Here is a 21,066-nt window from a genome sequence, read left to right as displayed (position 1 = left end):
TGTAATAGTAACAACATATTTACGTGGCATTAACTTCTTATAAATCAATTTTCTCACAACAACCTTTGTAACATAGATAGTGTAAGTATTGTTATCCTCCCATTTTATGTCTAAGGAAATTGAGGCTCAAAGAGGTCATACTTGCCTATGATTGATCACACAACTGTTAGGAATGAGAGTTAGGAGATAAACCCCCTGTACCCTGACTTAAGGTTCAATGTTCTTTCCCCTACATCATGTTACCCTGTAGAAAACCCAACTTTCTAAGTCTTGCTGCTCTGGAGATCTACTTATATCACCCAGAGAGATTAGATTTCACCTAGAATGGCCTAGACTCCAGGGGATACTGTGACTCATGAGGACATTTTCTTCTTGAAGGATGGCAGGAACTTTCCAACGTGGGATAGATAAATATCCATGATAGACTGTGTCCATTAGTTCAGGTCTTGTTTCTCCCTTCTCCCCACAAAAGGATAGGCATTGCACTTCCATTGCAATGCCCTGTTGTCACTTTGTTCTCTGGCTTAAGGGAATTTACTGCCAGTAGAGGGTTTCCAGTAAGGTTTTGATGCCACATGATAGGATTCAATTTTTGAGGAGTTAAACTAGATAATCCTTTCCATCTCTTAAAATTTTATCATTCTATGTGCAAGAAGAGATCAGAAAGAAAAAAAACCAGTATCAGTTGGAGGCATTGGAGATGAAAATTGAGTTGGGGCTTGAAGGATGGGTAGTATTTAGCTAGATGAAGAAGCAACAGACTTTCTCCCACATAATCTGTGACTTTATCTTATCATTACAGAGTCTGTATTTTGTATTTTGCCTGAAGAAAATTGCAGGTTTGTTTCTGAAGAATATCAACTAATCAATGGAAATTTTGGAAAAAGATAGGAAGAAAATTGCCCTGTCGGGAAGTTCTTTAATAAAAATACACTAGTCTAAGCTGCTAATGCAGAGAAAACATTTAAACCCTCCAACATGAAAAAACTGAGGAGCAAGATTTGGTTTCCTGAGTCCATAAATTTCTATCAAATGCATGTCATCTCTATCAGAGACTTAAAGGGAAAAGTTAAATCTTTTTCTGAATTGCTGCAGTCAAAAACAGTACCTGGAATGAAAATAGACTCAGAAATATTATGAGACTTGCACAAAAATGAAGAGACATAAAATACAGACCCTAAAATATCTTTCTAACCATAGATAAAAATGTAATTAGACACCCCAAATTCCTGCTTCACTTCCCTAGGTAGATTAGATTAAAGTCTTTCAAACCATGTGATGATCTCACTCTTAGAACTTTCCTTTCCAGTTGATTTAATCCCTTAATAGAAATTGTTAACCATGAAGGGGAAAGAAGGTAAGGTCAAGTCATCTGCTGCCCCAAAGCAAAAACTTTTCATAAGTAGACTTACAAGGTGATATTGCCAAGGTGAATCAAGTTTTACTTTTGATAATGAAGAGACTTTTACTCTTTCTTCAAGGTGAATTTAGAGCTATGGTCCTTTTGTTAGCATTGGCTGAATTCTTATAATCTTAGTGATAGAAGGAATCTTAGACTTTATTGGGTCAATTACTCTATTTTATAGAGAGAACAATGAGAACCAGGGAAGGGAAGTCACTTGTCCAAAGTCATAGATTAAATTAGTGTGTACTCAGGACCTAAGTCTTTTGACTCTCAGTCCAGGCTTCTTTTTCCTCTTAATAAATGTTTTATTGATGTTCTTTTTTATGTTTCCAGTAACTTTCTTCATGCCCCAAACATTTCTAATAACAGAGAAGCCCATTTAAGGAAAACAAAACAATGCAAGACCTCATTCTGAATTTATAGTCTATCATCTTTCTGCAAGATAAAGGAAATTATGTTTAATAATGTTTTAGTATTAATCTAAAGTGAAACTTAGCCTTCCCAACTCCAAGGTAGTGTCTCTATTCACTAAACCTTGTCATTCTCCAGTTTTTTTTTTGCTACCACAAAAAAGTTCATTCATAAGTATTTTTGCACACATGGCACCTTTTTCTCTGTCTTTGACTCCCTTAGCATATATGTCCAGTAATGGGATAGGTGGGTTAAAGGATATGAACAATTTAATACATTTTTGAGTAGAGGCCCAATTTATTCTTCAGAAGGATTGGATCGATTCCCAGCTGCAACAACTATGTATAAACTTAACTGTCTTCTGATAGCCCCTCTAACATCAGTCATTTTTGTCTTTTGCCATCTGTATCCAGTACTTTTCCCATTATACCACATGGTCATTCAGACAGCAGCTTTTTTCCTATACTTTTCCTGAGATAGTAAGTCATTCAACAAATATTTATCAAGTACCCAGTATAGGATCAGAACTCTATTAGGTGTTGAAGGTTTAAAAGTAAAACCTTGTCCCTGCCCTCAAGTTGCTTATAATTGAATTGGGGAGATGTTATCACTTATAAACCCATGAAAAATAATGAAATGATAAGCCATGAGGAGTGAGATGCCTCAAGTAGATAATAAATTGCCTAATCCAATAAGTCTTCAAATAGAGGCTGGATGTTCACTTATTAGGGATTTTTGAATATAATTGGGACTAGATGACCTCTGAATCTCTCACCTAACTCTAAAATTCTGTCATTTAATCACAAGAAGAATACAGAGGAAGAAGTCAAAAGTAGGTTAGAAGTAGGCATCCTAGAAAGGTAGGCCTAGAACAGGGCCTTGAAGTATAGACTTTTGTGAGGTAGAGAAAAGAGATAAACCAGTAAGAAAGGAGGAGCAGAAAGAAAGAATTGGCTGTTCTTATTCTTTGTACTCCATATTTCTCCCCTAAGACTGAATAGGAATACAAGAGGACATTCTTTTAGTCCTACATTCTTTTGGGGGGATTAGGTAAGAGGCAAGGGGCAAATTATAAAACATTTGTCAGGAGAACTGAGTGTCCTGAGCAGGGATTGGCTTAGCCACTTTGGGAATGCATGTCTTCCCAGCATGGCAGGGAAGGAAAGGTGTCATGAATAGGGCTATCAATGGGCTCTTGCCTCCGGCTGAGGACAACAGAATCATCCAGCCAGTTTTCCAAACAGACATGGCTCTGGGATTTGTTGGCTTTCTAGATAAAGCATCCAGGAAAACTTCAACCTCTTCCTAATACGGTCACAAGAGGGAAATCCTTGGGTTGATGCTTGAAACCTGTCCATGGCAAGATGCCTACTCCATTGCCTGCCAGGACAAGCAACCCTTGGAGGTAGGAAGGACATGGCAGCTGACACTCAAATGTAGACACAGAAGAAGAGATTGTGTGAGGGGAAGGGGAGAGGAAAATTTAATCTAACTACTATTATAACAAATCAAGAGAAGAAAAAGTCCCAATAATAATATCATTGCCAGATTTATTTGAAATATAAAAAAGAGGAATAGTTCTGACCTAGATTCGTTGCAACTTGCACTGTCCAATTAAATCCACATCAAATTAGAATATGTTCATCAAATATTCACTGTGTGCTCAGTTCTCTGCCAAAGGCTGGAGAAGCAGGGGACAAAAAAAAAAGGAATAGACAAGCCCCTCTGCTGTAGGAGAGCTTGTGATCTTGGTGGGAAATAAGATTCACGTATATGAAGCAAATGGGAAAGAATACAACATGATGTACTATATAATCAACTGTGATTATCTAGTAGGAAGTCCTTGCTCCATAAAAATCCAGGAAAAGGGGAAAATTTAGGATCAGCTGGGAAAATTAGGAATGATTTTATGAAGGAGGTGTGGATTCAAGCTTGGCCCAGAAGGACAGATAGGATTTGGTTCATCTTCCCCCTCATTTCCCTGCCACAGCCAGACAACCTCAAATAACCAATCATTGACCAGTGTAAGAAAGATGGGGAAGAGAATAAGTACTTACATAATACCTACAATATGTCAGACACTTCACTAAGAACTTTTACAAATATATTATTTAATTCTCATAACAACTCTGTGAGGGAAGAGCTATTATTATCCTCATTTTTACAGTTAAGGAAATGGAAGGAATAACTTGCCCAGGGTCATATAGTTAGGAAGTTTCTGAGGCTGATTTTGACTAGAACCAGAACTTAATCCCCTGAACTGACTAAAAAGAAGAAAGACTTGAACTCCTAGTCTGGCATTCTGAAGTCTTACCTGGACTGTTTCTAAGAGGTCATCCCAGCTCTAACCATTTTCCCCAGTGGAAGCTTTGCTGGGTCAAAAAGGAATGCCAAGACTACTCTTCCCTGGCCCATTTTAGAGACCATTTCTTTCTGCAAGATAAAGCAGATTGTTATTCATTTGGTAAAGATGTTAAAGATGTTAAAGATCTTTAACAAAAAGTGGAATGGACCTCAAGGGGATTCTTCAGGTTTTTTTTTTTTGGGTTTTTTTTTTTTGCAAGGCAATGGGGTTAAGTGACTTGCTCAAGGCCACACAGCTAGGTAATTATTAAGTGTCTGAGGTTGGATTTAAACTCAGGTAATCCTGACTCCAGGGCTGGTGCTCTATCTACTGCACCACCTAGCTGCCCCCGATTCTTTGGTTTTAAGACAATATATTTAATTCCTTAGTGTGTAACCTGAGGGTTAGTTCATGTGACTGGGATTCTGATAATCATAGCTTCAAAGAATATCAGTTAGAAATGACCTTATAGGTCATTCAGCCCAAATCTCTCATTTTATTGATGAGGAAACTGAGTGACTTATGCAAGGTCACAAAATAAAAGTCAGAACAAGTACCCAGATCTATTTCTTCTGTATAATGAAGTCTGAAGGAGTCTTCAGGATTAGTTTTAAGGACTGTTTCAATCAATAGTAATCCACAAGCATTTATAAAATGTGTCCTATGTGCTGAACATCCAACCAAGAAGACTTTGGGAAGATAATGACAGTAATAACTATCATTGATGTAATGCTTTCATGTTTTCAGACTACTTTACAAATATGATTTCCTTTGATCCTCACAACAATCCTGGGAGGTAGATGCTACCATTTTTCCAGTATTATAGATGAGAAAATTGAGGCAAATAAAGGTTAAGTGACCTGCCAGGATCACATACCTATATATCTGAGATCAGAAATAAAACCAAACCATTACTCTCTCTACTGGACTATCTAGCTATCTATACAAAATGTAGATCAGAAATGATCCCTATGGATCCTGGCTTTGAGGACTTAATAGTCTAGTGGAGAGATGAAAGCCCAAAACATCTCTGTGATGGACAATATTACACAACTGTATATATATATCTATGGGCATTTATATTTATAGATTACATCTATAATATACACATAAAAATATATGTACAAATATAATATGTTTACATTTATTTTATTATATAATTTATGTGTATATATATACTTAAATATATACACATATACTTATAAAACAATGCTTATAAAAAGGGATAAGAGAATGTTCTTTGGAGACAACTAAAAGACATTTTGCTTGAATTTTTTAAACAGGGTTAAACAGGGAGATTTTTCAGATATAGATAAAATAGTTTAAGTGAAATACAGAAGTGTAAGAAGGCAGTACCTCTTTAGGGGACAGACAGAAAGTTGAGAATAAAATAGATGCATAAACAAATAATGTGAGAAGTCTGGAAAGGTATGTTTTAGAAGACTTTAAATATTAGGAGATTAAACTTTATTTAAGAGGCAATAGGGAGCCATTGAAGATTTTTTAGCAAGATAAGGGTGCGACCACTTCATATAACTTACTGTGTGAGCTTATGGAAGTCATTTACTGTCTTTGTTGATCAGTTTTCTCAGTCTCTAATATGGGAACTATAGTATCATTTAACTCTCCTCCACTTGCCTCCCAAAATTGTTGGGAAATGGGAGAACAATTATAGAAATAAAGGCACTATGGTAAGCAGAAAGCAGAGAAGAACCTTGTTGTTCCAACATGGTTCATTATTACTTAGATTCAGATAGCTGATAGACCACATCCTGTCTCCTGAACCCATTAGCCAATACATACAGTAAAAAAGTGATGATATTCAATCAATCAGTAAACATTAAGTGCCCACTATGTGCCAGGTCCTATGCTAAAATACATAGAAAACCAATAGAGCCTGTTCTCAAGGAGCTTACAATCTAAAGGAATGAATGTTTATTCAACAAGACTTGGTTTATCATGCTGGTGTTAGTCCTGCTAGTTTCCCATTGTTGTAGCAGAATTTCTAGCTTGTGACTGGAACAGAGCTGATTTTTTCTCTATAATTTGCTATTTTTCTGAATATCTTCAAGTAATCCACAGATACCTGTGACTTTTCATTTGACAGACTTATTCTGGCCTGTTCTGCGTTGTGGTCAATCCCTATAAATACCTACCCATTTATTCAGAGAAGATTATTGACATGTACAAAGGAAAGAAGAGACATGAGATGCCACCCCACATCTATGCCATTGCAGATACAGCCTACAGGAGTATGCTGCAAGGTAAGTTTTGAAATTCCTTGTCCTCCCTGAGCCTTAGCCTCCTCTTGAGGGCTGAGCCATGGGAGACAAACTAGATGGACTGACAGAAGAACACTTGAAAAAGGCCCTCCTGATCTTTTTCAGATGGGTTTTTAAAAATATATATATTTTTAGGTTTTTGCAAGGCAATAGGGTTAAGTGGCTTGCCCAAGGCCGCACAGCTAGGTAATTATTACAACTAGCCGCCCCTCTCTTGATCTTTCTAGGGATGAGGAGGATGTGAGGGGAGGTTCACCCAAGGGAAATTTATCACTCCCCTTGACTGCCTCTGAGAGCTACACAGGCTTCTCCTGGCTGGGTCAGGGAATTCTTTGGCAGGCAGAGAGAGTCCTTGAATGTTGTGACTGAAAAAGGGAAAAACCAACTCTGAGCTCCCTCATAAGGCAGCCTTCCATGTGAAGAGGGCTAAGGGGTGGCGGGAGTGGGGGAGGGGGAGGGAAGAGACGGGTTGAGGAACAAATAGCTTTGGCAAATACGGGCATCAGTAGTACTGGGAGCCAGCTCCCAGGTCCTCACGAGAGAATGCTGCTCTGACCTCCTCTCCCTGCCTGGTGGGTCTGGAGTAGCAGTGGGACCTGCATGTGGAGGGCTTGGCACAAACCCCTTCCCCTCAGACAGAGGCCAGGAATCTCTCATACATTTCATGTCTCAAATCCTCCCTTCTCCACAGCAGAGCTAAACTCTGCATTTGTATTTATTCAGTTGGATCAGTGAAAATGAAATAACACTTTTAGATAAAACACTTATTAAGAGCAGCGAGAGTAAGATGTAAGAGATAGATAGTAAGCCTGAGCTTACTAGCTGTGTGATCCCAGGCAAGTCACTTAACCATGTTTGCCTCAGTTTCCTCATTTGTAAAATGGGGACCCACCGGAACAGGAAATGATAAACTAGTCCAGTATCTTTGTCAAGAAAACTCTAAATGGGGTTATAAAGAGTTGGAGAAGGGCCGGCTAGATGGCACAGTGGATAGAGCACCAGCCCTGGAGTCAGGAGTATCTGAGTTCAAATCTGGCCTCAGACACTTAATAATTACCTAGCTGTGTGGCCTTGGGCAAGCCACTTAACCCCATTGCCTTGAAAAATCTAAAATAAAATAAAGAGTTGGAGACAACTGAATAACTCCATAACAACAAAAAAAGCATTTATTAATAGATGTCCTTAAACCTGACGCTGTGAGTATATTCTGCCTTAGGGTAGTAGAAAGAGACCCACTCTGGAATTTCCCAGACAGAATTGGTGTAAATACCTACAAGACCAGGCATAAGCAGGGATAATTCCTGTTCCATTGTCATGTTTTTAAGATGGAGAATGGGGGGGGGGGCGGTGGATAAAGCACTGGCCCTGGAGTCAGGAGTACCTGGGTCCAAATCCGGTCTCAGACACTTAATAATTACCTAGCTGTGTGGGCTTGGGCAAGCCACTTAACCCCATTTGCCTTGCAAAACCCTAAAAAAAAAAAAAGGAGATGGAGAATAGGGAATGGATGACCTGAGCTCCTGAAAAATCTGGGACCTGAGTTCTTGGGAAATGGACCTGGACAGCTTTGTGGAACTCATCCCATCCTGAAGGAGTTTGGAGAAAAGAATTGAGGAGCCATTGTTATTAAATAATGAAGCAAAACCACAAGGAATGCTGACCCTAGGATACTGACACTACTTAGGAGGCTTGACTATCATTTTTGCATATGCTACTATTGGAGGAACTCAAGGGGAAATTTTATGGCCCAAATCTTTGCATCATTTATGCTCTAGATTTTGTCCTTACATGGGAAGATAGTAAAGATTAGAGGACTTATATGGGGGCTAAAAGGAGGTAGGGGAGTTATGTAGTACTGAGTCATTCAGTCAATCAACCATCAAGTATTTAGTGACCATCTCCTATGTATGCAGCCCTGTGCTAACTAAGCTCTTGGGAAATACAATCTTTGTTTTCAAAAGAATTGATATCTAATTATGAGAACCTTCCAAGTTTGGAACCTTATTTTATTTTTTTTTTTTGAAGAGAGGGAGATCATTGAGGGAGGGACACTGTGAAGAAAGTAGAATTTAGTTGTTCTTTGACAAATAGATCTTGGTGGAATAAGAAAAGTTAACAATGTGAGCAAAAATGTGGGTGAGTGAAAGAGCACTGGGAAGGAGCTCATGGAATAGTAAGAAGAACCTCATTAGAGTATAAGGTTCATGTTAGAGAATGGTGGCCACTGAATCACATACCACCACATCAGGAGAAATAGATGGGGGGAAAAGGAGAAGATACCACAGTCTAAGATACTTCTTATCCTTCAAGAATAGAGGTATAGTCACTGACATGTGAGGTAATTGAACTTCTAGAACTGATGGAAAAACATGAGTTATTTTGCTGGGGGAAGGGCAGAAAAATCTCTGGAAGATGCAGAACCCCTATTGCTGGAAACCTGGAAGTAGAATTAGGTGGCAAATATGTGCCAACATTATCATGATTTTATTAATAATAATAATAATAAAATAATAATATAATAATAATATAATAAATAATAATATTATTATTAATTTGTTCTTTTGAAATCTTATAGGACTTAGAAGTTGGGAAAATGAAGTTAGCTGAATTAATTCTACAAATGTGATGAAAGTGCAATTAACTTTCTCTGATAATCAGTTCCTCTGGACACTTTCTCATTCTGTCCCTGGGGCAGTATGATGATGAGGCATCAAATGACAGATAAAATTACACTCTGACTGTGGAAAGGAAACTTGGATTTTTTTCTATAGTCCCTGTACTAGGTGCCAACAATAAATATCTTTTCTTACCCAATTACCGTCAAACTAATATAACCACTCTTTTAAAAAAAAAAAGGAGTTAGACTTCATAAGACAATAATTATCCCTTTTTGGTCTCCTTTAACTTCAATATGTTGATTTCCCAGTTAGAAAAGGATCTCGCTCTCTCGCTCTCTTGCTCTTTCTCTCTCTCTCTCTCTGGTCCCCTCTTTCTCTCCCCCTCTTATCTCCCTCCCTCTTCTCCTCTTTCAGTCCCCTCCCTGTCTCTCCTTCTCTCTCTCCTTCCTTCAGTTGCTCCTTCTTCCTTCCCTTTCCTCCTCTTCTTCCTTCTCTTTTCTTCTTTTTTTATCTTCTTTCTTCTTCATCTTCATCATCTTCTTTTTCTTCTTCTACTACTACCACTTCTCTGTCTCTATCTCTCTCTTCCTCTTGTTTAATTTAGATAAGATTGAACTCTAATTTTTCTGATCTTTTTCTGACAGAAATATTTGGATGAGGTCATTACTGACAATGGTGAACTTATAAATGCAGCTGCTTTATAGTCCCCTGATAAATTCAGGGAAGTCAAATTAATCTCAACAAATATTTATTGTATACCTATGTGAACATTGTCCTAGGCACTAGGGAGATATGCAAAAGTACCAAACAGCAATTTAGTATAATTTGACTCAGTATCTAGGGAGGCAGCATGGTACTGAATTAAAAGCCCTGCCTCTGGAGTCCCTGGATCTGGGCTTATGTCCCACTTTCAATGTTTACTGTTTGTAATCTTAGAACTTAGCTAGGCCTCAGTTTCTTCATTTGTAAAATATTGGAGTTGAACTAGATATGCAATTCTATAACAGTACAGTTTATTGAATACAATATTAAGAATAGTCATAATCTTAATATTTTATACACATTGGATGCTTTTAATTTTTCAAAATATTTTCACATTCATTATTTTAATTTATCCTCAGAAAAGCAAATATTATTATCCACCATAATAGTACAGAGACAAATTCCTACTCCTATGGTTTCACTGATAAAATTTCTCTTCAATTAAAAAAATGTTTTCTATTCCTTCCTTTTCCCATTGAAAAAAAAAGGAAAAATAAAAACCCCTATTTCATATACATATTCAAGCAAGTCAAATTCCCATATTGGTTATTTTAAAAAATATATATCTGAAGGTATATCTTAAGTCTATCATGATTCTGCCAAGAGGTGGTTAATATGCAAACTTCATCACTTCTCCTCTGGAACTATGGTTAGTCATCTTGGTTTTTGAAAGTTGTGTCGGAGCTCAATCGCTGACATATCTGACCATGTGGAAAGGCTACAAGTAGAGGTCCAGCAACCAATTGAATGACTATATTTTGAAGGCCAGCATAAATTTGGAAGGCCCAGAACCCTTAGTTTTCCATGGGTGATGCCTTTTTTGATCATGGCAACATACAAATTCCATTTACTACAACATGGAAGTAATGCAGTCTGTATTCTTAGATGGTATTGCATACCAAATAAATTATAGATCTTTCAAAGTGTAAAATTCAATTTAATAAACATTTATTTAGTGTCTCTCATGTATTAGACTCTTAGAAAGACAGGCACATCATCATCCTGCTACAGAGTAGGAACTTTCCATCTAATGGGAATTTTTTTGAATGTATACAAATTACTGTGATATAAAGCAGCATGATGTTGGGCAAAAATTTAGAGTCAGAAATCTAGCTTCAAATTCCACTTCTGCTTTTTTTTAATCACCTTTGTGACCTTGGATGAATAATGAACTTTTCTTAGGATCCTTATTTGTAAAATGAAGGAATTTGACATGCTGATCCTATAATCTTTAAATTCTATTATATAAAATGTCAGTAGAATAAATGGGAAGATGAAGTCAAGGTAATATTATCATGATGAATTTAAGGAGGGAAAAATTTTATGAGGAAAACTGAAAGGATGATTTAGCCACCTGGGTTAGAACTTAATAGAGGCTTGATGGAAGATATGGTACCTGTATTGTATCTTGAAAGAGGGGTTGGACTTTCACAGATGGACACAGGAGGTGAAAGAATGAGCTAGAAAAAGGCAGGATAAAAAGGGGCTAGGTAGGTGGATAGAGTGGATAGAGTGCCAGATCTGGAGTCAGGAAAACCAGAGTTCAAATCCAGCCTCAGATATTTCCTAGTTATGAGACCCCAGACAAGTCCCTTAACCTCTGTCTTTCTCAGTTCCCTCATCTGTAAAATGTGGATAATAATAATAATAACACCTACTTCCTAGGGTTGTCATGAGAATCAAAGAAGATAACTGCAATGCTCTTAGATATGTTCTTAGTATATAGGAAATGCTTTATAACTATTTAGTTGCTTTTCATTCATTTGATTCTTTGTGATTCAATTTGGAGTTTTCTTAACAAAGATATTGGCATGGATTGCTATTTTTTTCTCCAGATCAATTTATAGAAAAGGAAACTGAGGCAAACAGGGTTAGTGTCTTGCCCGGGGTCAAACAGCTAATGAGTATCTGGGTCCAGATTTGAACTCAGGATAATGAGTCTTCCAGACTCCTGGCCTGATGTTCCATCTCCTGCACCATCTAGCTGCCATATAAAAATGTAACTAACATCATCATCATCATCATCATCATCAATATTATTAATGTAGAAGGCATAATGGATAGAGCTCTGGAAGTCAGAAAGATTTGAATTCAAATTTGTCCTCAGTACTTATTAGCTGGGAGACTCTGGACAAATTACTTAACTACTGTCTGTCTTAATTTCCTCAACTATAAATTGGAAATAATTGTACCAACCTACTAGTGAGGATCAAATAAGATAACATTTGCTAAATGCTTTACAAAGCTTAAAATACTATGTTATTGTTGTGGTTGTTAACAATCTATCTGCTCCCAATAGGATATAATCTCTTTGAGAGGAAGGAGTTTCATTCCTTGTCTCTGTATCCCCAGAACCTACCAAGCATAATGCCAGGCATGCAGTGGTTGCTTAATAAATGCTTGTTGATTGATTGATTTGTGACTAATTAGAAAGTGAAACCTGAGTTTCCTGATTCTTAGTTCCATATGTCAGAACTGCTTTGCCTCTTCATTCATTTGGATTTGCCCAGAGAGATTTTTTTGTACACAAGTTCACCTTTGGACTTTACCTAGCTATTAGATGGAGCCTTGATCTCTTGTGTGGGCACTCCCACTTGTGAAGCCAATGGAAAGCTGTCCACCACTGCTCATCCTTTATCATTCCAGTGACATAAATGTTTTTTCTGTAAAAAATTCACTCAATATGCTGAAGACCAGAGGTAGCACTGTTTCTCTTAATAGCTTGGGGGGTATCAATAGATATACTTTTGAATTATCCTTGTAAAAGATTTTGGTAAACTTTCATAATACAAACAGGATTGTAAAAGGAGGCATGGAGAACTGGAAGGAATAACTGCATTTGGAGTCCAGACACCTGAGTTCTCCTGCTGGCTCTGAAACTTAACTAGCCATGCATTTGTAGGCAAGTCATGTTATTTCCTTATCTCCCAAACCTACAAGCCTTAATGTGCTATGTTATTGTTATTATTGTTGTTCTTAACAGTCTATCTTCCCCCATAGGGGAAACTTTAAAATCTTTATAAAAGAGCAGAAAGTTTGGGGGCGGCTAGGTGGCGTAGTGGATAAAGCACCAGCCTTGGAGTCAGGAGTACCTGGGTTCAAATCCGGTCTCAGACACTTAATAATTACCTAGCTGTGTGGCCTTGGGCAAGCCACTTAACCCCATTGCCTTGCAAAAAAAAAAACCCTAAAAAAATAAAAAAATAAAATCTTTATAAATGTGAGTTATTAATTCAATTAGTCAAGCATTTATTGAATGCCATCTCTGGGAAGAACATAGTCCTAAGCATCAAGGAATATATAAAGTTTAGCTAAAACATGGTCCCCACTTCATGGAGCCTATAGTCTATTTGGGAAGTACGATTAAAAGCTCAAGTAACTATTTGTTGTTCATCTTTTCAGTTGTGTCCAACTCTTCACGATCTCATCTGGGTTTTTCTTGGCAGAGATACTGGAATGGTTTGCCATTTCTCCGGTTTATTTTACAGATGAGGAAACTGAAGCAAACAGGGTTAACTGGCTTGCCCAGGATCACACAACTAATAAGTGTTTAGGGGAAAAGAGAATAAGCTTGACTCTGGAAGTATTGAGTTTGACATCACTATAAGAACCAGATGAATGTCTGGCACTAAGAAGAGAGGTCAGGATTAGAGATGTAGATTTGGGAATCATCTATATAGAACTGAAGTTGAAGTCATGAGAGTAAAAGAAAGAAGAAGGTTCTGTAGGAAACCCTAGGATCACAGGATTGGAAAGGTCCTTGGACATCACTTAGTCTGACCCTTCATTTTAAAGATGAAGAAACTGAGGCCCAAGTTTATTAAATGACTTACCCAAGGTCATAAAGTAGTGTTAGAGGTGATATTCAAACCTAGATTCTCTGACTCCAAAAGAAGCTCTCTTTCTTCTGAATCACCCTTGCCACCCACTTCTTCTTACCCCCTCCCTCAAGAACTCCTTCTAGTCTCTTTACTGATAAGCTTTTCAGTTTGTTTTGGTAGCCACAGGAAGATGTAGCATTCCTAGCTTTATACCCCAAGATAAATATTTAGCTTCTCATATATCTGTAGAGGGACACAATGTATACTATATATACAAACAACGTAAATAGACTTGTACCCACAAGATTCTGTTAGAAGTTCTGTCTCTCACTGTTTATTTCTTGACTTTTTGCCAAACTTCCATTCATGGGATTCATGGACCACAAAGGAGCCTATGAAAAGATTCAAGTGTGAATGTTTTTCTAGAAATGGAAATACCATCCCAATGGTCAAGTAAAATGCTCCTTACTGAGATTGGTCGCCAAGTTATCCTGAATCTCTGAAATTAGGTGAGAGTGAATATTAATTAGTGAGGGGACTACATGTTTTCAGCACATGGGTAGCCAAATTGCCCTGCATTAATGCCTTAATTAATTAATTAATTGAAATTATTTGCCCATTCATTTGGGTCCTCCCCACAAACAGCTGCTGGATTTATTTGCTTGTTTACTGTGCTGGCCCAAAAATAAAAGTCAACCAAAATTAAGAGATATTTTATAAATGAGAATACTGATTTGATTTTTTGGGTTTTTTTTGGCAAAACTATGTGGTTAAGTGACTAGCTCAGGGTCACACCACTAAGTATTTATTACATACCTCAGGTCAAATTTGAACTCAGGTACTTCTAACCTCAGGGTCAGTGTACTATCCACTGTGCCACCTACCTGCCCCTGATTTTAAAAACCCATGACAGCTTGACAGAAATTAATGAGCTTGAATAAATAAAAAATGTCAATCTTAAATGATTTTTGCTAACAAATAAAACATAAGATAATAAGGACTTTGCACACTTACATTTAACTAACTATATTTTAGTAACCAAATATCTTCTCTTCAGATAAAAAAGAAACTTGTTTTCTTTAATTAGCATTTTTATATGTTGCTTTAGAAATAATTATAATAGCTAACAATTATATATTTATGTATACACGCATACACACATACATAGAATAGTACCTACCCTGCCAGGCATTGGCTAAGTGTAAATAGTGCTAAGAAATGTATAATTATGTCATTTGATCCTCACAACCCTGGTGGGCAGGTGCTATTTATTATCCTCATTTTACCCATGAGGAATATGAGGCAGAGATTAAGTGACTTGCCCTGAATTATACAGCTAATAAGTATCTGACACCAGATTTGAACTCAGGAAGATGAGTTTTCCTGACTTCAGACCCCGCACTCTATTCACTGTACCACCAGCTGTTCTACTGCATGACTGTGCATATCACTTCATTGCTTGTACCTCAGTTTCTTTTACAAATAAAATAATGTTCATAAGTTTTGTACTGCCAATCTCACAGGGTTGTTGTTTTAGGGGAATTAACTTTAAATCTTAAAATGCTACAGAAATGTGAACTGTTAATACTATTATTAATTAATTATTGCTAGTTAATATTAGTTGTTGCTAATACATTTCTTACTATTGAGCCCTGCTGTGCGCAGAGCATTGGGAGTTTGGAATAGGAGAAAGATAGAAAATTAAAAACATCTGCCCACAGGCTATTTGTGGAGACAGACTATACACTGTTGGAGAATGTTGAAGAACATTTCCAAGACAGTATACAAACACATTCCCTTTCTTACAGGCTTTTAGTATGGGAGTGTTGACTGACTGGTAATGTGACAGAGGGGTCAGTCATATGGTTTGGCCTCAGAGAGTAGAATTAGGAGCCAAAGGGTGGAAGCTATATGTCACTATAAAGAAAAACTTCCTAACAATTCAAGTTGTTCTATAATAGAGTGAGCTAACCTATGATGAGTTCCTCGTCTTTGGAAGCCTTAAAGCAGACAATGAATTATTTATTAGAGATACTGTAGGAAAGAGATGGGATCCTATCATTTTAGATCTGAGACTTTAGAATTCATTTAGTCTAGTTATTCATGGACCCCAACAGGGTCTCTGAATAGATTCAAGGGATCTATGAATTTGAATTGCAAAAAAGTATATCATTATTTTCATTAAAAATGAATTTCACTCATTTCCTTTAATTATGAATATAAGCAATGAACATTCTGAGAAAAGGGGTTCATAGACTTTACCACACTGTCAAAAGGAACCATGAAATAAAAAAAGGTTAAAAACTTCAGATCTAATCTATATTCTTCTGTTGATATTTTTGTTAGGTATCCTGTAAAAAGTATCCTCGGTGTTGGCTTATCACAGGATCTTGGAGTTAGGAGAAAACTTGATCATTTATTCTAATTCCTCCAGAAATTGGAATGCCTTCCTCTATGTTTTCAAAGATTGGTCATCCAGTCCCTCTTTTACAAAAAACCATTAGAAATAAGAAGTCCTTCATCCTTTGAGGGTGGATCTAATTTTTAGAAAGAGCTCAAAGTATTTTGCAGCCCATCTGATGAACTGAGAATGTTTATTCTGGAAGTGAGAAAATTTAGGAGGCACATGATCATTATTCTCAAATGTTAAAAGAGAGATCAGATTGATTCCCCTTGACTTCAAAGGGTATAATTAGAACTAATGGGTGAGGGAAGGGGAGGTGGCACAGTGAATAGATAGATCACTGGCCCTGGAGTCAGGAGTACCTGAGTTCAAATCCAACCCCAGACATTTAATAATTACCTAGTTGTGTGGCCTTGGGCAAGCCACTTAACTCCATTTGCCTTGCAAAAACCTAAAAAAGAAAAAAAAAAGAACTAATGGGTAGAAGTAAGGGTGTGAGATTTTGATTTGTTCTGAGGAAAAGTTACCTATTATCTAACAATTAAAACTGTTAAAATGGAATGGGTTGCCTCAGGAAGAGTTCAAGTGGAAATTTGCCTGGTATATTATGGAGGGAATTCTTGCTTCACATAGGAACTGGAAGAGATGATGTTCAAGGTCCCTTCCATCTAATACGCATATTGATAGGTTGTTTGGTCACCTTCTGAAATCTAAATAGGGCATCTGGAAAAACTAGTCTCTTTGTTTGAATGAGTATAGTGACTTGCCCTTCTCAGCTGAATACCTCACATCTTTTTTTTTTCCCTTACTCAAATCTTCACAAAGAGGTTCTGGGTCTTTTAGATCACAGGTTAGCAAACTAAGGCCCAAGGGCCAGTAAGCTTTATTTAAAAAGGTAAATCGCAGGAAGTACAAAAAACAGGTTTTGGGCAAGATTTGCTCTTAGTGCAGAACCTGGCCATGTTGTAGGAGCTTAAATATTGCTTTCTGAGTGATTAAACTATATACTCCACTCAGACTGTTTGGTAACACCTTAAATATGAAGGGCAGATTGTTATATCTAATAATAATAATAGTAACACCTTTGAAACAATCTCAATGTGAAGATTCTAGGACTATCTTTTATAACAGAATCAGTTCTCAAGAGCTGATGGTTAAATTTTCAGTGTGAGCATTTATACCTTAGCCCTCAGAAATTCCCAAATGCTATAAACCAGATTTTGATTTATTGTTTTGTTAGTTACCTAGACTTTGAAAAAAAATTGGAGAAAATGTTAATAATGTCAATTAAATTTATAAGTATATTGGAAGTATAGTTGTGTTGTCTGCTTTTTGGAGAGTCAGTTGTTAAGCATTTACAACATACTACTAGTTTTTTTTACATTAATGTGCAAATCTACCTTGTGCTAAAATGAGAGCCACACACCAACACTGAGGATCTGTTTCTAGCTCTGATGTTTTATCAACATTTTTCTTCATTTCTTTTTCTTAAAAAAATTTTTAGCATTCATTTTTAAAAAAAAAGAGATGAATTTCAAATTGTTTCCTTCTCTCCTACCTCTTCCCCAACCCACTGAGAAGGTAAACAGTAGTAATCAGTTTATTTCCCAGGATGGACAAAGAGATGACATGAATGTCTCTAGGGGGGCAGATTTTGACCAGAGGGGTCCCCTGCTGAAAAGCTGTCCTGTACCATGGGATTGGGAATAGGAGATGCAGCTAAAATGTATGAGAGCAGGGGCGGCTAGGTAGTGTGGGGGTGGCTAGGCGGTGTAGTGGATAAAGCACCGGCCTTGGAGTCAGGAGTACCTGGGTTCAAATCCGATCTCAGACACTTAATAATTACCTAGCTGTGTGGCCTTGGGCAAGCCACTTAACCCCATTTGCCTTGCAAAAACCTAAAATAAATAAATAAATAAAATAAAATGTATGAGAGCTCTAAGGGGATAGGACTCCTTAGCTATAAGACCTCCTTTTCCCTGGACTCCAGAGTCTCCTGGCATGGGAATTAAACCCTTTGGGCAGTCTAGCCAGGAACAAGTCTAAAGAAGCAGGAAGTGAGAGAGTGGAGCCTGAAGCTGTATTTTCTCCTTTTATGGTCAGGTTGCCAACTTGCTGTTTCATAGTGATAAACCATCAGATTATGTTTGTGATCAGGCAGAAATAGCCAAGTCTGTTGGGAGCTGGGGCCCTCTATGGTTCTAAGGGCAGGCTGGAGGAGGGAACTGGGAAGAGATTGCCAAGTTGCTTCATCTCCTGGGAAAACTCACCCTGGCTGTAGAGACCATCTGCTTCTTCTCACCAGGATTTCTGAGATGCTAACCACTTCTAAGAGAGTGAGAAATCCAAGACTGAGGGAGAGATTAAGAGTACCTCTTTACTTACTCAGCTGTTAAAGTTCTAGGGAAGGGGAGGAGGAAGAGGGATGAGGATGAGGTTTGTGGGCCTGGGAGGCATGGAGGGCTGAGATGTGATGTCTTCAGAAGAGCACAGGGGATCTGTCTTGAAAACTGGACAATAGAAAATTAGTTGAAGCTTTGGAGAAAGATCCCTTGTAGCCATTTTGACACTCTCATCCATTATTGCCTTTTAAGGGAGAAAACATGAACAATTTACTCCCATGTCAGAAACAAGAATACTGAGACTTTGGGAAAAGGCTACTCGATGGGAATTTCTCAAAGTCACATAGAGAAGTAGTAGCAGAGACAAAATTCAAACCCAGGTCTCCTTTTCAGGATCCAAATTCAAATCAGGGCTCAAGGAATAAATGAAATAGGAAGTATCAAGGTATCTGAGTCTGCTTTTACTCCATGGGTCCAGAATATTTATAGTTTGATAACTATGTAGAGTATCAATTTCTCTCCTTAAACTGATATCAGATGGTTTCCCACGCTTCAAAACAGTACATTTCAGATGGGAATTTCCCAGGCCATAGGTCTCCTAGGAGTCTCCATTGCTAAGCAGCCCCCTAGCTAGCATTTCCAAGTTAGTCCCCTTCCAATTATTATCTCTAGGGTCCTGTGAAGTGCCCTCTAGCTAAAAGCTGACTCTCAAATTCCTTGAACCTTGGGCATAAACTTTTTTGTTGAGTGGGAAAATTATTTCACTTTGTTTGATAAAAATGTGTTTGTTTGTCTCACAATCACAACTGCTTTATCAGATTAATTGAATATCTTTGGCATCACAGTCCATTGTCATGGGAATCTGTCTATCTAGGTAGTGTGACTTTTCCTACCCTCAGTTCTGAATTTAGCTTTATTTGATATCATTCTATTTTCTTTTTTTTAATTAATATTTTATTTGTTTTCCAATTATACCTATTATTTTCTGTAAGGTTTCGAATTTTACAGTTTTCCTCCATACTCCTTTCCCTCCCCATCCCCCCACAGAAGGAAGTCTGCTAATCTTTATATTGTTTCCATGCTATACATTGCTTGAAATTAAATGTGTTGGGAGAGAAATCATATCCTTGAGGAGAAAATAAAATAATAGAAATAGTAAAATTATGTAGTACATAAGACACTTTTTAAAAAAAAGAAAATTGCAAGTGATAGACTTTGATCTTTGTTTAAATTCCACAAGTCTTTCTCTGGGTACAGATGGTACTCTCTGTTGCAGGTGCTCTAAAATTGTTCCTGATTATTGCATTGGATATCGTTCTATTTTCAAGGGAAGTCTTGGCACTGAGTAAAAATGGAAAGGCAGAGAGGACAATGCAGGACAAGTAACAGTTGATTACAGCTTAACTGATGGAGAAAAGTGCCATTTTTTTTGGAGGCAACATGCTAAAGAGGATAGAAGATTATCCTTGGTGTCCTGCCAGAGCTGGGTACAAGTCATGCCTCTGAGACAGACTTAACTGTGAAACCTTGGGCAAATCAATATCTTAATGAGAGGACAACTCTCCTAAGCTCTAAGTTACAGAGCACTTGCCAGTATGCATTGGTGAAAGAAATTTCCCCATTTGGAATTCCCTAAAGTAATCCAAAAAAAATTCCAAAAATTACTACAGTTGATAAGAGATAACTAACTCAGGGTTTTGGGATGCTGTTTATAATGCTGTTCTTCTATGTACCTCATTTTCCCCCTATCTCTATTAAAGAGAACAAAATTTGTTATTTGCCTATCTCAAGGTTAAAGAAGATCTAATTTGGCCACTTAAGAATTCTAGTCTAGAAGGGCCTAAAAAGGATTCAACTAAATTTGAAATTGAGAATTTTTAGCTCTATGAGCCAGTTGGCTGAGTACTGCCAGAGCTCTGGCTGCTTTCTGCAGCTTGATAAATCTTATCTTCCTCTCTAGGACTTTTAAGCCCATTACTACTTCAGTTTAAGGGCTGTCTTATCAGCCCCAAGGCTTGAAATTCAGTTCTGCATAGACTTGAGCTTTTCAGCACCTCTCTCCATAGTCCCCACAAATGTTCAAAGTTCATCCAACACCCTGGAAGAACTTTATGGTTGATGGTAGTTCCTCATCAAAGAAGACCAAGTTGACATCACTATAGAGACAAATCACACTGTGGCTGATCAGACCAATGGGAGCTTGGAATGCTCCACCACAGGCCGGGCACAAATAGTTCATAGGAACACAGGGGTATTTATGCCATGATGGGCGGTCCTGTGTAGTGTCTCCCATGTGCACAATCAATTCTAAAGTTCTTAAGAGAGACTTTCAGAGTGTCCCTTTATCTAGTCTTCTGATCATTTTATGAGCATCTGCCCTGTGTATTCTCCATAAAAGTCTTTTTTGCAAGTGTACCTTTGGCATTCTTTTTTTTTTTTTAGTTTTTTTTGCAAGGCAAATGGAGTTAAGTGGCTTGCCCAAGGCCACACAGCTAGGTAATTATTAAGTGTCTGAGATCAAATTTGAACCCAGGTACTCCTGACTCCAGGGCTGGTGCTTTATCCACTATGCCACCTAGCTGCCCAACCTTTGGCATTCTTACAACATGGACAGCGCATCATAGTTGTAGCTTCTGTAGGAATTTCCTAAGTTAAAAGGGATGGGAAAGGAAAGAAA

The 21,066-nt window shown here is 37.6% G+C and overlaps 1 protein-coding gene across 3 annotated transcripts in view; it reads left to right on the top strand.

Moving 5' to 3' along the window:
- The window catches only part of MYH11 (myosin heavy chain 11), a 137,803-nt gene that overhangs the window by 28,943 nt on the left and 87,794 nt on the right, over positions 1–21,066 (top strand). For all 3 annotated transcript variants that reach the window (XM_074196483.1, XM_074196482.1, XM_074196484.1), the window contains exon 3: positions 6,268–6,424. In XM_074196483.1, coding sequence (XP_074052584.1) covers positions 6,268–6,424 — 157 coding nt within the window. The remainder of the gene's footprint in view (positions 1–6,267; positions 6,425–21,066) is intronic.

This window comes from Macrotis lagotis, chromosome 8 (assembly GCF_037893015.1).
Source record: "Macrotis lagotis isolate mMagLag1 chromosome 8, bilby.v1.9.chrom.fasta, whole genome shotgun sequence".
Classification (NCBI taxonomy): domain Eukaryota; kingdom Metazoa; phylum Chordata; class Mammalia; order Peramelemorphia; family Peramelidae; genus Macrotis; species Macrotis lagotis.
This window is presented reverse-complemented; position numbering and strand designations above follow the sequence as displayed.